Consider the following 17,636-nt stretch of genomic DNA (forward strand, 5'->3'; position numbering starts at 1 on the left):
GTTACTGATGAAAGGAGGGTCAAGCCTGGTGTTGACACTTTGGGTGGTGTTCTATTTGCATAATCCGCCTGCAATGTGGGAGACCTGGGTTCAATCCCTGGGTTGGGAAGATCCCCTGGAGGAGAAAATGGCAACCCACTACAGTATTCTTCCCTGGAGAATCCCATGGACAGAGGAGCCTGGCAGGCTGCAGTCCATGGGGTCACAAAGAGTTGGACACAACTGAGCGACTTTCACTCACTCACTCTTTTCCATATATTGGGTGTATTCAGCATGAAACTCATAGTGAGTCATTTTTTATGATATGCCAAAAATAAAGTCATATTTTTAAGCTAAGGAAAAGAAGAAAAGGCATTATTTTAAAGTTACTTTTGAATAAGAAGAAAAATCCTGTTTGTTTTTTTTTGAGATTAATTCAAACTGGATAATTGACTTCCCCCCTCCCCCATCACTAAACAAGTGGAGATAATTTTCTATTGAATACCAGAATATTGACGGTAAAACTGTTAGATGTATTCAGGATTATAAAACTGAACAGTAACTATCAAGAGCACTAATTGTTGTTCACTAACAATCCAAACTCACCTGTGTATGACAGTCCCACATTTTCTGTTTGTTCACTTTTAATCTCCCTGTTATCATGGTAGTTCTACAGCTGGTTATTTCTGATGATCTTTTACACTTTGTGTTTAGGTTCATAAGAAACATTTGGGTAGAGGAGTCGGTGATTTCCCCCTTCTTTGATTTATTAGTTGTTTTTCTACCGTTGCTGTTTTTCTTTTCATGTTTTCCCTTGTTTGATTTACTTTGTAGCTAATTTGTAGGTTTACAGGAACTAGTATTGGCGTATTTTCTTTTTGCTGAAAACTATAACTGGTGTAAAGTTGGTGTTTATATTTATTCAAAAGGCTGTGCTCATTGTTGAAATTCTTCAGTGCTCAGCCTTCTTTATGGTCCAGTTCTCACATCCGTACATGACTACTGGGAAAACCGTAGCTTTGACTGTATGGACCTTTGTCAGCAAAGCAATGTCTCTGGTTTTTAATACGCTGCTTAGGTTTCAGAGGTGTACTATTTTAAGTAACTAATTTGTTCAGATTCTAATAGAATTATTTCTGTGTGTATTATGAATTTTTGTCTGTGTAACATTTAAGCAGAGAAAAACCTTATAAATTGAAGACTAGCTATTAGGGATTTGATAATGTCCTGTTTACGCTGGAGTATAGGTGGCTTCTGGGGACTTGGTTTGCCCATTGCCACTGTATGCGTGTCTCATAGAATTTGGATATTTTCTTCTTAGGCATATGAGGCAACATTGGAAGCCAGAGCCAGTCCTGAGATGAGTGATCGAATACAGCAGTTGGAGAGAGAGATTGCCAGGTACAAAGATGAATCCAGCAAGGCCCAGGCAGAAGTTGACCGCCTCTTGGAAATCTTAAAGGAGGTGGAAAATGAGAAGAATGACAAAGATAAGAAGATTGCTGAGTTGGAAAGGTAAGGAGAGGGAGGCTCAACGGGGACTCACTGTGTTAGGAAGGGTGAGTATGGTTTTAAAACTATGTAGTTTGGGGTCATGTTTTTCCAATATATCTGCCTCTCCAAATTTACATTCTTGAGTGCCTGGTGGTCTTCATTGCCTCCATTTAATTCCAAGTCAGTGTGAGTCTCTAAAAGGTCACACAGAATGGGAGTAGATGGGAAGGCTGTGGACTTCAGTATCATTGATTGGGCAGAGAAAGTATCCCTTTATTTTATCTATTTCAGGAGCAAATGAGCCTCAAGTTCAAGCAGCTAGCATTGTTTAGTTCATTCAGGCCTTTTTCTGAGCCAGTGGTCTTTTGGGCCGTGAATTTTTAGACTCTGTGTTGTGGAGAAGCAAGCTGTTAAAGCAGGTCAGGCTTAGAAGGAGAGACATTTTGAGGACAGTTTGTGAGACATGGATGTGTTTGCTGAGCTCTACCTTTGACTACTTGAAAGTGACCTCTGTTTGAACAGAGCCAGCCAGACCGCACTCTAGGAGTTTTCTTTGCCCTTTTTTTTTTCTCTCTTGTTAGGGTGTTTTGTACCAAAGATAAAGTGTATGCCTCTTGGCCTCTTCCTTTACACCATGTATTTAACATAAATTCACAAGTGCATAGAAATAATTCTTCCAATAGGGCTATGCTAATCACTGTATTCTGAACAGAGAGACTAGCAGGACAGCGTGAACTCACTAATCCTGAGGCTCCCTTGAGCCTGTTTTAATATTTTTGTGCTCTTGAATGTCAAGAGGTAATACACTATTTTCATAAGTAGTTTATTCAGTTTTAAATTTTAGGGTTATGGGTAGACTTGATATTTTCCCCGGGAAGTCATTTTTTCCTTTTGTTCTGTACCTGTAGGATTTTGATTTTCAAGAAACTAAAGTCCAGCTCTCATGGTTCTTCACTAAAGTTGAAAGTATGAAGAGCATGAGCTGATCAATTACTCATTTGTTTCTTCTTATTTTGATAGTAAGTCCGGAGAAAATGGGTGGATAACGTTCTTTAAGTCAGAATTAATAAATTATCAGAGTCTCAAGATTAGATTTTATACATTTCTTTGTGTCTTCTTCCATGTTTGCACTGCATCTTTACCCCTCAAACGGAAATGCACGCCCCTTGCATACTTGGACTAGTACGTGCCTCTCTTTGCCTTTGTATCAGCCTGAAATCAACAGTACTACTTCATCTTCACAGATTTTAAAATCCAATACTTTTTATGGATAATGACTTTCCACTAAATCCACTAAATGTATTTCAGTATTTCAGAAAAGAAATTCCTTGATAAACTTTTTTTTTAATTTGATTTTTAAAAATTAGAATTGTACATTGAAATTATCACTGGCTATTCAAGATAGCTTCCTTGAAAAATGTTTCAGTTCATTTTTGGACCCAGTACTGATTTGGGAGTGAATGTGATTTAAGTGAGAGTGAGAAATAGGATTAAATCTTTATCTTATATGCCGAGCACACCAAATAGCTTTTATTAGTCACTGCATTTTTCATGTTTGGGGAAAGAGTTGTAATGATCTGCTCTTTCCGCAGAATGTAATGTACTATAGAGTTTTGTCCTTGGGTCATGCAGTGTCATAATCTTGTTTTAAGATTTGACACATAATTTTTTAGCTACCAAGAAAAGATAACAGTCCTAAAAAACTCAGTTGCCCCTGGCTCTGTAATTTGTTTACTGAGCAGCACAGTTCAAGACAGGAATGAAAGGCGATTGAAACTATTTTCTGCCTTTTGTTCCCAGATTTCATGCATGTGTTTGGCTCCCGCGGTCTTACTAACAGTTCTGCTTCTCCTGTTGCCGTTTCCACTGGTTCCTGTGTGTGGGTGTCCGTGTCCCTGTCATCTGTCGTTTGAGTCTCTTCCCCATTCTCTTGACCTGTCTTACCCTGGTCCCGCTCCATTGGGGTTGGGCTCTGTGTCCGTCAGTGTCCGTGTCCGCGTCCCTCAGGATGCCAGTCTCCCGCCCCTTGTGCCTTCCACGCCAGGCTTCCGTCCCTGCACCATCGGGGGCTTGGCTTGGGACCTCTGGGAAAGTGAGTGTCGAGTAGGGTGACAGTTCTGGACTAGAGGAGCTGCTGCCGCCGCTCTGCTGCCTCTGGGGGCTTGCCGGGGCATCAGCTTGGTCAGAAATCAAGACCAGCCGGTTGTATGTCCAGCTGAACAGTGCCTCTTAGGTCCACCCCTTGTGGATTAAGTCTGCGTCCTCTCTGGTAAGGCTCAGATGTTGCTGGTTGTAATTGTCTCATTCTTGGTTCAAAGCCCATCATTTGTGTGGTGGTTTTTTGCTGGAGTGCCCGTTAAGGAGTAGCCTCTTCGCTGGTGCGGCTGTGATGCCAAATGCCAGTTCGTTCGGGAAGCAGATGCATTTTTACAGGCATTCATTCAGCACCCTGCTAAGTGCAAAAATGAACACAGGCTGTTACAATCATTGGCCTAAAGAAAATTCTTATTATTCTTTTAAAGTTTCCTAGTACTTACATAGGATTCTCTAACATTGAAAGGTTTAGATTAAGTCATAAAGAATTCCCAGACATATTCTTTGTGGTCTTGAGGGAAAAAATAGCCCCTTTCACTGCTCTTACAAAACAACAGGCGCTCCTGTCAGGTGATTTAGTGTTGTACCAGTGTCTTGAGCGACTGAGGATTAAGTAAGCCTGCCCATACATCTGCAGATAGAAAATATTTTTCCCAATTAAATCTAAGAAGTAGTGTTTCTAAATTTATATTCTGTCCTATGCTGTGTATCAGTTGGAGTTCAACCAAAGAGGCAGAACCAGTAGAAGAGAAACATACATGCATTTATTTATATAGGGGACATTGGGGCTTCCCTGGTGGCTGAGTTGGTAAAGAATCCGCCTTCAGTGCAAGAGACCAAGATTCAGTCCCTGGGTGGGGAAGATCCCCTGGAGAAGGAAATGGCAACCCACTCCAGAATTCTTGCCTGGAGAATCCCATGGACAGAGGAACCTGGCGGGCTACAGTCCATGGGGTCACAAAGAGTCAGACACGACTGAGCGACTAAACCACCGTACATATATATACCTGATTTATTACAAGGAATTGTCTAGTGTGATTGTCAGCAGCTGGCTAAGCAAGTCTAAGACCTGTACAGGAAAGCTGTCAGGAGGGGGAGCCCACCCGCAGAATAGACTCCATAGGCCTGGGCCATATCGGGCAGAATTTCTTCTCTTTCCTTGGGAAGCCTGCTTTTAGGGCCTTCCAGAGGATTCAGATATGCCCACTTCGATTATCTGAGGTAATCTCTTTTACTTAAATGGATTATAGGCTTTAATTATATTTGTAAAATACTTTTATAGCAACATCTAGATTAGCGTTGCATTAAATTAATGGGGTGCTGTAGCCTAGCCAGGTTGACACTGCCAGAAAGTCATCACCTGGTGGTTCTGGGTAGCCTGCCTAGATCAATTTAGGTAAGAAAATAATAAAAACAAACCTGGAGATTGACAGTGTTATACAGGGTACAGCATTACTATAGAAAAGGCTTCTTGTTGAACTTTGGACTCAAGTCTAGTCTTTTAATTTTTGTGGCCAATATTAAATGATAATGGCTTGAGGGGATGTTTAGATGGAAGGTTAGTAGGTTATTTTGGATCCTAGACTGCTCATTTTAGGTCCTAGAACTGTAGTGTACATAGGGATGTAAAATGGAGAGGAAAAGGCAAGATAGTGTCCTGCTGCCGTGACTGTTCTGACAAAGACAAGAGAACCAAGGATTGGTTGTGTGTTATTTACACACACACTTACTCACTCACTCTTTTGGGCCAGGCTTGTAAATAGTTTTACAGTTAGGAGGAAACTTAGTTTTTCTATTTGTGATGGTTAATTTTATTTCCTTTGCTAACTGTCTTTTCCAGACTTCATCTAGAACTATTATTAATTCTAGGCTTTTGCATCATGATTAAAATTAGATTTTGTGGACTAGCAAGAGTACCTGTGTTTATAATGTTTCTAAGGGAACTGCTAATACATTCTGATTTATAAACAACTGGCTTTATTAAAAAAAATTGATATATGATCCGTTCATAAGATTTGGAGCTACTTGATTTAAAAATTTTTATTGTTTTAGTCTTTACTGAATTTGTTACACTATTGCTTCTGTTTTGGTTTTTTGGCTGTGAGGCATGTGGGGGTCTTAGCTCCCTGACAGGGAGAGGGAGCAACCCTGCACCCCCAGCATTGGAAGGTGAAATCTTAACCACCGGACCACCAGAAAAGCCCCTTGATTTTTTTCTTTAAAGCAAGAGTGTAGTTTGCTCAGAGTTCAGGCTCAAGGTAGCCTCTCAAATTAACAGTCTAAATGGCTGAAGCAGTAATTTTAAACCTCGTTTTGGTGAGAAGAGTCTGTACTTCTGTAGATTAAGATCGACATTATGAACTGAGCTTGAACCAGAAGATGGTGTTGTTTTCCCATCATGCCACCCTTAAACCTTGTGGCTTGAGGATGTGGCCTTTTGTGGTTTTTTTATTTGCTTTTAAAACCTACCAGTATCTGAATTTCATGTGAAGAAAATGGACTAAAATTTTCTTTCCCCTTATTCATTTGTGGGGATCTGACCCTTTGTAACTTATCTTTTTTCGGAGGGGAAGCTTTACTGACCTCCCTTAGGTAATCATTTCTTTCCTTCTTCTGTGCTTTTCTGATAGCGTCTCTCTCAGTCTCTCCCAGGACTGTACATTGTTCAGGGCCCATTGAAGATGTATGTTAAAACATAGAGATGTGGCTCCTTTCTCATTTCACTCTCTAATCATCCCACATTTTATCTTCCTATTCCCTGCAGATTCAGACCTTTCATTAAATAGATACTAGTCTTATTCCCTGTTTGTTATATTGAAAATATTCTTATGTTCATTTCTTGTTTATGTTTGTAATATGTTTACTATTGCACATACACTTTTTTTCTGTAAAAATATAAGTAAACCCATATGCATTAGATAGTCTTATTTAATAGAATTCAGTAGGGTTACTTTTCTTTCTTCACGTTAAACAAACATGTAGATAAACTCTTCTGTCACAATAAAATACCAGTTCTAAGTTTTATTTTTATATTTTAATATCTCTGAAACTGGGATACGTGACTAAATAATGACATGATTTAATTGGTATGTATTTTTTATTTCTTAATCATACTGGTGCATCTTCTCTCTTTGGTGAATTGAAGGTGTCTGCAATGAGAGTGAATAAAATTGTTTCAGTGAGTGTGGGAGTGAAAGAAAGTATTTCCAAATCAACATTATTTTCTCATGTATTCCATTTTAAATGTGTGTAGCCAAAGGAATGTGTTTACTGTTAGAATTAGGTATTTGACTTTTGTAACTGCATCCTGAAAATTTTTTTGTTTAGGCTGACCTAAAATGTTTTGACATTTTCCTTGGGAAAGTGGGTTTCATGTTTGTGATTTATTTTGGTATCACAGTGTATTCAGGCCTCTGTGGCACAGTATAACCTGGAAATATAAACCTACATCTTTAGTCTTCATATTTGTAAATATGTTTTTTGTAAAGAAATCCTGAATTGATCATGCAGCTTAATGTCTTCAGAAATCTCCCATAAGGAACTTAAGCTCTATGTAGATTTGGCATAAATTAGTATACAATTAATGAGGGAAAAGATTCCTGAAAGAATTTCCTTAAAGTCTGTAGTTATGTATCTTTGATCCATGAAGGACAGTATTGGGTCTTGATGTAGTTGGAAAAGAAGGAAAATGAACACGGTGGTTGTGTGTTCTTTCTTGAGGGAGAATGGATGTTGTTTTTAAAAAATGAAAGAGAAAAAGCAAGATGCTTTGAGTGTCATAACTGGAGACAACTGTTCTTTATCTGATCCTGCTTGCTTCAGCCTGCTTTCTTCTTCCTCCTCCTTGATGAATTTCACTGATTTTCATTTAAAAGAAGAATAAATTACACAGCTTTACATAGTCAATTCTACTACACCATCTTTCCACAGTTTCTTGTGGGCACAGCACCTTATAATTTATTACAGTCACGATAGAAATTTTGGTGTTACACTTTAAAATGTAAACATTAGAATTATATATAGTTACTCTATATGCAGATTTTTTTCCTCCTAAATTTATTTCCCAAGAGCTAAAAGTTGATGCCAACATAAACTATGGCTCCTGAACTATAAAATAGGTAGAAAGATCCTTAAAGTTGCTCACTCTTGTCAAGAATAAGCTTAATTTTTTTTTCAGGGATTTTCCCATGTTTCATATAAAGCCTTGCATCTGTATGAGATCTCAGTGAGTGTCATTGTTGATTTAAAATTATTCTAACTTAATCTGTCATAACCAACAAAAATAAAAGATCGTTGGGAACAGTCATTTAGATAAATGATTGACCTCACTTTGACTTTGAACATTGTCTGCATTCTGCTAGAGATCCATGGATTTTTGTAGATTCCTTTCAAGAACCTGTAAGCATCAGAGAACAGATAAAAGTATATCCAGGAGGTGTGTCTGCAGACTTGCATTCCTCTCCGGGATCCACCATATACTCACTGTGTGGTTGCGAGGAATTTTGTTTTCATTTTTTGTTTTTCTGTTTTTCTCTCATATAATGGTAATCATAAATTTTATCCTTGCCTTTCCATTATTTTAACAATGAGTTTTTTTAAAACTCATGTTAGTATTGAAATGTTAGAAAACATTAAAGCACAAGCTGAAATGGTGCTGGCATTCAAGAAATAAACCTCTCGTTTTAGATTCTTAAAGTAAAATTTCAGTCCTGACGACAAGCTGGATGGCCCTGGCTCTTAAGGGTCTTAAGTGTTTGGAGGAGAAGCCACTTTCAGTGAAATTGATTAATTATTAAAAAGAGAAAGCTGCCTGTTGTTATGACTATGAAAGCAATAATGAACCTCAGGGGTTTGTGCTCGGTTAGGAATATGAAGCGTGACTACTTTGCATCTCTGTTGAGCGGTATCAGAAACGAACTGGTATTTGTAGAGCCACATCTTCATTATTGCTGTTAGATTGCACCATTTGGGGACAGATTTGATAGATTTGAAGTGAGACATAATGGGTGTAATTAGCAAAACATTATTTTCACATTTGAGAAAATTATGTCAAATTTTCCAAATGAATGAGAGTTCTGAATTCTACAGAATCATTTCTGTGTTTTTCTGCTTTTCTCCTGGATAAGTTGGGTCTAAGAAATGGGCCGGGGTGGGTAAAGGAGTTGTCAGTTCTAAGACGGGTGTGTATAAACCCCAGCTGACTAACGTCGTTAGATCACAGGTGGCTATTAATACTCAAACAGGAAGGGGAGCGACAGCTGGCCTTCCCTTCTTTTCCTTTGTGTTTGAGAAATTATTTTTTCTTTTTCCTGCCCCAGGAAATGGTAAATTTTAGACAAAATTCATCCCTTTAGAAACTTATGTTACGTTTACAATGGTGTAATCTAATATGAAAATACACTTGTTGAAAGTCTGAAGTTACTCACTTTTGGTGTCTGTGCCGAATCTGTGTGTCTCCCTTCCTTTCTCTAATCCTGTGCTGTATGCTTCCTCTGTGTCTGTGAATTATGCGAATTCTGAATACTGCCCTCATTAACACTTTCTAACTTTTCTCTTTCACATTTCCTCCCTGGATTTGCCGTTTCCTTCAGTCTCACCTCAAGGTCAGTATGCTTGTCTTAAAACAAAGATATGTAACAAAACATTGTATATTGTCTTGAACCCTTGTAAGCAACTGAAAGAATAAAAGTTACCCCAGGAACAAGATGTCTGGAAATTCAAGTATGAGTGTAGAAAACGTCATGAGTGTTAGATTAATTGGAAGAGTGGCATTACAGTTCTACCATTCGAGGTCGACCAGGTTTTGACTGAGAGAAATGAAGGGGAAAAGCAGTCACTAGGGGAGCGAGGAGGTAAAGATACTGCTTTAACTTTGTTACAGTTTCATCAGAGACACTGTGGCTCTTAACACTAGCAGGTAAAGTGCAGCATGGATGCGGGAGAGAGAGGGGCCACAGTCTAGATGTGTGGAAGAGCCTTGGAGTGATTTCACTGCACAGACCTACGCATACCCTTTCAGTCTGGGGGTTGTTTTGTGACTGCTGAGTGCTGGCAACAGAAACAGCTACCAGTGCTGCTGTTCATGTGTCAGGGGCTGTGGTGGAAGCTTCACAGGTTTTATTTCCGTTGATTTTCCCAGCAGTCATGTAGCAGTGTTTGTGATTTCCACTTTGCAGGTGAGTAACACAATTACTGAGCCCATTAAGTAACTCGACCATCTTTATTACTAAGTGAATTAGTAAGAGAAGCTGGCAGAAAACAATTGTAAGTCTTCATTTTAAAAGTTGTTTATTCTGCCTGTGAGCCATGGCAATGTAAAATCATGGTATGAGAATTTCTGATCAGGTTCAGGAAATGATGTTGTTAATACCACATGCATTTTACCTTGGTGTTCAGTCACTCAGTCGTGCCCAACTCTCTGAGACTCCATGGACTGCAGCACACCAGGCTTCCCTGTCCTTCACTATCTCCCAGAGTTCACTGAAACTCATGGCCGTTGAGTCGCTTGTGTCATCCAACCATCTCATCCTCTGTCACCCCCTCCTCCTGCCCTCAGTCTTTCCCAGCATCATGGTCTTTGCAGTGAGTCAGCTCTTCGCATCAGGTGACCAAAGTATTGGAGCTTCAACTTGAGCATCAGTCCTTCCAATGAATATTCAGGGTTGATTTCCTTGAAGATTGACTGGTTTGATCTCTTTGCAGTCTGGGGACTCTCAAGAGTCTTCTCCAGTACCACAGTTCAAAAGCATCAATTCCTTGGCATTCAGCCTTTTACCTTTCTCCGAGCAGTGGTTTTCTAATATGTTTGCTGTTTATAAAAGCACTTGTCTCTGATTCTCACAAATAGCATATGGATTACACAGGGCAGATCATTATTCTGATGAGGAGGAGACTGGGGAACATGATTTCTACATCTAGGGTCAGCTGCCTAGTTGGTAGTAGTTGGTAGTAGTTAGTAGCTGGTAGTAGTCCTTAGATTTGAAGCCACATATTCTCATTTCAGCCTCAGGGCTTCTCGTATGATACACACTCTAGCCTAGGAATTAATCTGAGCTCTGGGGTCCCATACTGCTCAGAGGTTCTTAGGTACTTTTCTCACTGTGATTTTCCCATCTGTAAAGTTGGGGTAGTTCTCTCCGATCTGAAGGGCTGTTGTAAATTTTGAATGAGTTAATACAAATAGCCCTTGGAGCAGCATCTGGCACAGGCTAAGCAGTCAGTAAATGGAGCTGTTGTGATCATTCCTTGTTGCTTTTTTCTCAGAGTCCTGTTTGGTCTGGGATCCCACCACACGGTGCCCTTGATTCCTCTCAGGATTGATAGCAAGTACAAAGTAGAGCCCTCTGCAGAGCTGTATGTGTGCGGAAGATGAGGAAGGAAGCCTTGTTTCTTCTGTAATGATATTTTCAGACTCTTATTTTTCAGGTCCTGAAATTTCTGTTACAGGTAGAAAGATGAAGTTGAGACTTTTTTGGAGAAAAAGGTTCTCTCCCCCTTTTCTGTTCCCTGATATTTATTCTCAAGACTTAATGATATATTTTTAAAAGTCCTCTTACCTTTGACTCTTTTAAAAAATAAACAGTTTGTTTAGGGTATGATGAATTTGTTAATAAAATAAAATCTTTGTTTTGTAATTACTTATAGGAATCTGATTCATGAAGGGGTTCTTCAGTCAGACTTACACCATCCTCTGCTTTTTCTCTGCACAGCAGCGGTCTCCCCTTGCTCGCCCTCCCCTTGCTTTTGTCAGGAGTACTGACGTCCCAGCTCTGTTCTGAAGCTAAACTTCCTGTTCACTCCTTGCTTCCGACCAGTTTTCAAAACCTTGTTCCGTAAATTGAATCCTCCTCTTCCTCCTCCTCATTTCCTTTGTTTCTCTTCTTTCCTTCCCACAGACTACCAAACAAAGCATAATCTAGTCTTCCCTCCCCTTAAGGAGACGTGTGAACAAGCGTTCCATCCTCTTTCGCTTGGTTTCAGTTCACCACAGTATCTTACTTTTCCCTTTTGCGTTTTCTTTCCCATTTGCACAGTTTCTGAAAGAATCATTTATGCTCGATGCCTCCACAGTCACCCTTCCCGTTCATTCTCCAGAGCAATATAATTTGGGATCTTTTCTCATGGCCAGGCTAAAATTTCCTCAGTGACGCACCCTTTGCCAGATTGAGCAGCCTTGTTTGTCTTGGACCTGTCTAAAACCTGTCTTTTAGGTTAGGTTAGGTTAGTGACCATCTCCCTTCTTTTTGAAACTGTGCTTCTATAATTTATGTGACATTATTTTCTCCCAGCTCTCTTAGCACCTCCTTGACAGTTTTTAGCATATTTTGCATTTTGTCTTTTACACATTTCTTAATGTTCTGTAAAACAAATTCCTTTTTTCACCTAAGTTATCTGTCACTTGACTTGTTAACCAGCAAAGACTTGTTAACCACCTTTGACTCTTTTTAAAAATAAGCAGCGTTGTTAATATGATGTTTGTTAAAAAAAAAAAAAATTTTGAAACATGTTTACAGAACTCTCCGTGAATAAACTGTTTTCATTACAGAAGAAATCCTAAGTGTTTGCAATAAAAGTAGCAAGCACAAATGCTGCATTTTAAAAGTGATTTTCCAATTTTCTACTTTAAACATTTTCTCTACATTGTAGTAAATTAGTTAGCGTACTACATAAGTAATTCCAAGTCTGAACACAAGTCAGCTTTAGTAGAAAAGTATCAAGAAGGTTTTTGCTTTGTGTGTGAGGACTTTCTAAATTAAGCTTCAAGTACGCTCACATTTTTACTGGGAAGATTTATTGCTTTGTCCCACATTTTGTCCTTTGCATATATTGATCTAAATTTTACTAAACAAACCATTATGAAAGGCTCCAGAAGAATTTTTCCATGGAAGTCATTGGTGTAGACATAATTCTCTGAGTTACAAGTTATGTTAATTATAATATTGTTAGCTGTTCATTTTTATTTAGGGTAAAAGCCATTAAACTGTACTTATTCCTAAATAAGTTTTTTCCAAGTAATAAAAAATGCAACGAGTTTTGTTCTTCCAGTGGCAAGGATCCTTTTGGCTGTATAGTATATTAAAAACCCTCTTTTCACTTCAGAGTGGAATTTAATGCAGTATTTTTTTCTTCTACATAGAGGCATTTTAATTATGGTTTTGTTAAGTCCAATTGAATTGGTCATCAAGAGAGTCTAATTTATTGATGGATTGGATGTTTAGAGAACTCTATTATATGACTTTGGGCAAGATGCTTAACCCTTCACTGTTTGTTTTAGCCTGTTTTGTGTTAATAGTGACAGTTACCTGTAGTGTTGGTGTTTTTGTGTCTCTGCTAAGCTTTTCCAGTTTGAATGGGTTTGTTTGTTTCTGCTCTTCCCCTCTTGTCCTACCCTGCCCTCCTCTGTCCACCTTTCCATTCAGTACAGAGCAGAAAGATTTTATTTAGAGTGACGACGACCAAAGGTTCACACTTGGAATCCTTAGATGGACATCTGATTAGTTCAGTGACATTAACCCCAGAGAATGAATACAAAGAACAGATTCCATGTATTGACGAAAAGATAGGATTCAGTCCACAATTCATCTTTACTTTTTTTATTGTATAACAGCAGCTTCAGCTAAAGGCAAGACATTGAGAAAGTGAAGCCTGTAAATGTCATCTCTGTCACTCTTTGATCTAAACAGATTGGGCTCAATATTATTATTACTCATGCTTTATTTAGCCGTGACCTCTGCAGACCTCTCTTCTAAACAAATGTTTGCAATCTGGGGGATGCTTCCTACTGTGTTAAGCCCAGAATCCCTATTTTATTATGTAATAAAAGTTAAATTAAAAAAGTCAAAAAGTCTTACTGTTTTGAATGATTCACTGGTAGAAATAAACGTGTGAACACAGACCTATGCTGATCCACCAGAGTCTTCCACTAAAGAGTTGAGTTTCACGCCATCACACGTTGAGAAGTGGTAAACGTTGTTTTTCTAGATCGCAGTTGTAGATACCTACCTGGTGTTCTGTAGGTGAGATAAAGCTAGTGAATCCTGTATAGAAGGGAGGAAAGACTAATTTTCATTTAGTCACAATTTGAGTTCCTGTAGGGGTGCCGGATTCAGCAAATAAAACTTTGAGATGTCCAGTTAAAATTGAATTTCAGAGATAGAATGAATAAATTTTTTGTATTAATATATCCTATGAATATTGAGATATTCTTACTTAGAATATTATTTGCCATTTATCTGAAATATGAATTTGCCTGAACGTCTTGTACTTTATCTAACCACGGTGATCTAGTTTGGAGATTAAGCAATGAGTGTGAGAGAACGTGCCACAGGCTGTCATTACCTGATTTTAAAGGATGTTAATTAGATATAAACCACGGTGGCTTGTTTTCTCATTATTAGTTCAGTTTATTGGTACAACTTTTGGGCACAGTTGAGTGGATTTTTCCAATTGTCGCATCCTCCCCACTACCATCATCCCTCTTCGATTTGTTTCCAGAAGTTTGGAAATCTGATTGTATCATTTCCCTTCCTTAAGTTCCCTTCACACTTAGGATGAACCTCAGCTTCCGTGCTCAGCAGGATACAGTTATATGGCCTTTGTTTACTTTCGGCTTCCTTTTTCTTTGTTCTGCTGGTCCGACTTTATGCTGCAGTCACACTGAGTGTGGCTTCCCCCGAAGGGACACACTCTCCTTTTTTTCAGGGCTTTATCCCTGCTCTTCTCTCTGCCTAGTTACCTGGACCAATCCCTCAGGAAGTTCAGAGGCAGGTCATTTTCCAGGAAGCTTTTGCTGATCACCGCTGCCATCCCCCTTCCCAGGGCCCTTTCCTAGCACTTAGCATATCCTGTATTTGCTCGGATGCCTGGGAGATATTTGAGAGCAGAAACTGTTTTTATTCATGGATTGATATTCCTAGTGTTTGATATGTGAGAGTGGAGTTCAGCCAAATACTCATCTCCTTAATGAGTAAGGAAAATGTGATGGGCTTAGCAGAGTGTCAGAGCTCGGGTAGATGTAGGTCCTCTTGCATTGCAGAGCCCAGGTGCTCTTGGGCTGCACCTTGTGTGTATTTCTTGATCATTAGTCATGATTCCACTCTTCAATGAGATTGATCTTCTTTACCTGTGACCTGGAGTTTGCTCTGGTCTTATCTAGTGCAGAGGCAGTGGAGTCCAATAGGGGGCTTCAGAAGTAGATGGAATGACCTGTTGCTTAAGCTATGGCCTTAGATCTTTATGCCATAATTTTATATACGTATATGTTACATAAGATGGTTGCCTGGCATCTCCGACTCAATGAACATGAGTTTGAGCAAACTCCAGGAGACAGCAACAGATAGGGAAGACTGCGTGCTGCAGTCCATGGGGTTGCAAAGAGTTGGACACAACTGAGTGACTAAACAACAAGGTTACATATAGCTTTTGAAAGTTGAAAATATTTAATAACGGTAAAATTAGAGTTGTGTTACAGACCTTTCTTCATCAGCCATTCTGCAGTTTCATAGCATTGATGTCAAGAGCCTGTTTTCATATGCCAACAAAAATCTCTGAATTGGTTTCCTTCTTCTGCCATCTCACTCTGTCCCAGGCCTCTTTCCGTTTTATGTTTCATCGTGCTCCACAAAGTACTCGCTTGCACATGTGCTCCCAGAGTACCACGGTTAACAGCTAGCTGCTGCTGGCATGGAGAGTTTGGCCAGGTTGGGAGGATTTCACAGCAGGAACTCTTGCTGCTTCTGAGCTGTTCCTTGCATCGTGGTGTCAATGAATATACACCTTCTTTCCTGTGCATGTATACGAAGAGCTTGAGTTTTCTCCCCTTATCCACAGGCAGGTGAAGGACCAGAATAAGAAAGTGGCCAGCCTGAAGCACAAGGAGCAGGTGGAGAAGAAGAAGAGCGCCCAGATGCTGGAGGAGGCCCGGCGGCGGGAGGACACCCTCAGCGACAGCTCCCAGCAGCTGCAGGTGGGCAAAGGCCCAGGCGGGGGTGCTGGTGGTGGTGGGGAACCAGGCCCTGCAGGGCCCTCCCCACGGGCATGCGGCTCTCTGCATCCTCACCCTCTGCTCTTTTTCCTTCTAACCCTGCCTGCTACCTTCCTCTCAGTCCAGCTGTTTAGCAGTAAAGGAGTGGCTTTCAATAGAAAAGGCCAGTTTTATTCCACAGCTTTATTGAGGAAACCTGAGCAAGGGAGAAAATCTGTCTCCTGGAGGGAATCTGCCTGCTTGGTGAGTTCAGTGTCCACGGGCTAAGCGGGGTCTTCAGGTGGTCAGCATCGCATGGCCTTTTCCTTCAGTAAAGCACGTCATTCATCTGGTGTGTGTCGGGTTGCCTTCTTTTTTTCATCTTCCTTTCCTTCCCCCACCTCCCCTGTTTTCCCTTACTTTAAAAAAATCAGTTCAGAGACTGTGTTTCACAGTCATGCAGAATGTATTAAAACATACTCTTCTATTTCACTGATGTTTAGACCTGATTATTCAAAAGATACTTAAACCAGGCTCAGTACCGAGAGTAGCAGTGACCATACCAGTGCCAGCTGGGTGCCCAAGGCGGGCACCAGGGCAGTGTTACTGGCAAGCCCCTGTTTCTAACCTTCACTGATCCAAGGGGCAGATGGGTTTTACATATTTTATAGATGAGGAAACTGTCTCAGAGAAATCAAATTACTTACCCACATGCACACAGCCACTTCCGGCTCAGCTAGCATTTGAACTGAGACTTCCGGGATCGCTAGCCTGTCTTAATGAAGGTTTAAGTTTTAGACCATGCCGTGGACAGTGGAGGTCTCTAAAGCTCCTGCCAAGACCACTAGCCACTGCCAGCTTGTGTTTCTCTAACTGGTATAATAGAATGTTTATGCCACACTGCATAGTCATAAAATCTTTACTGGATTTAGAGGAGTTATCTGTTATGTAGAAGACATTTTTAGGCTTTATAACAAATTCACTTCTGACATGAAAATCTGACTTTTTAATTCCTTTTTTCATTCTTCTTAAATATAGCTTTGATAACATACTCCTTATAGAAACAGTATGAATTTCCTCAGATGTGCCAACTTTTGAAAAAAGCCACTACCAGTTTTCCCTCACTCTTGCCAGTAACAGTTGATACTATAAATTTTTTTCTCTTATTTTTTAGTGCCAACCTGATGGGTGGAAAATATTTAATTTTTGTTTTAATTTATACTTATCTGACTTACCAGTGAGGGCTCATGTCTTACATTTTCATTTGTTTAACTAATATAGGTAAAATCTCTCTCTCTTTCATGATGGCTTTTTCCCTGTGGGTTTTTTACTTAGTTTATCCCTGTTTTGAGAACAGATAAATTTTTACCTATGAATATTTTTAAGTTGTTTCGGTCTTCCATGTATAACCTTTTAATTTAAGTAATTTTAGGTTATTTTGTGTGGTGAGGGTCTTATGTTTTTCTTCATTGCTAACAATTTCACTAGAGTATTTATAGATTATTTCACTGCTCCTAAGTTTGAGTTGATATCTTTATGTTTTATGAAATTGCATAATAATTAGGGTGTTTCTGGACTTCAGTTTAACCTCATTTCTGGACTAGTATCACAGCCCCTCCCTTACCTGTTTCATGTCTCATTGTCCCCTCCACACCCCTACCTGATGTTCTCTGCTACCATCCTATTTTTGTAAACCAAAATGTGCCCTTTTCATCATCTGTCAAGTGGTACGATAACACCAAAAGTGCTCTCGAATGTCATCTCTTATTTCCTCTTTATATGACTGGGCAAGATAAGTCAGAGTATCTGTTTATGTATTACATACAGATAAAACTAATTTATAGTGGATGAGGACTTTGCAAGGTTCTCAGTAAGTGACAGATGTTAAAGTTATGAAAAATGATAGCTGATGGCCATATGTGAGAAGCACAGGGATGCAGTTCATTCAGACATGTGACAAGAGCGCTGAAGTGGGGTCCTTCGGTTCTGATCTCAGCTCTTTTGCTAACAAGCTCTGCTGCTTGTTTCTTAATCGTGTCATTGCAGGTAACACCCCAGTAGTGGTGAGTATCACTTGCACCCTAAGGTCACCTCTAAATAGAAGTCC

At 39.6% G+C, this 17,636-nt stretch overlaps 1 protein-coding gene across 3 annotated transcripts in view; it reads left to right on the plus strand.

Moving 5' to 3' along the window:
- Nucleotides 1-17,636, plus strand: part of ERC1 (ELKS/RAB6-interacting/CAST family member 1) — a 245,201-nt gene that overhangs the window by 81,572 nt on the left and 145,993 nt on the right. For 2 of the 3 annotated variants that reach the window (XM_068970755.1, XM_068970756.1), the window contains 2 exons: nt 1,301-1,494; nt 15,397-15,532. In XM_068970755.1, the coding sequence (XP_068826856.1) occupies nt 1,301-1,494; nt 15,397-15,532 (330 nt within the window). Of the gene's footprint in view, nt 1-1,300; nt 1,495-9,158; nt 9,171-15,396; nt 15,533-17,636 lie in introns of all 3 variants that reach the window. The other variant, XM_068970757.1, reaches the window with a different exon arrangement.

Source organism: Capricornis sumatraensis, chromosome 4 (genome assembly GCF_032405125.1).
Source record: "Capricornis sumatraensis isolate serow.1 chromosome 4, serow.2, whole genome shotgun sequence".
Lineage (NCBI taxonomy): Eukaryota > Metazoa > Chordata > Mammalia > Artiodactyla > Bovidae > Capricornis > Capricornis sumatraensis.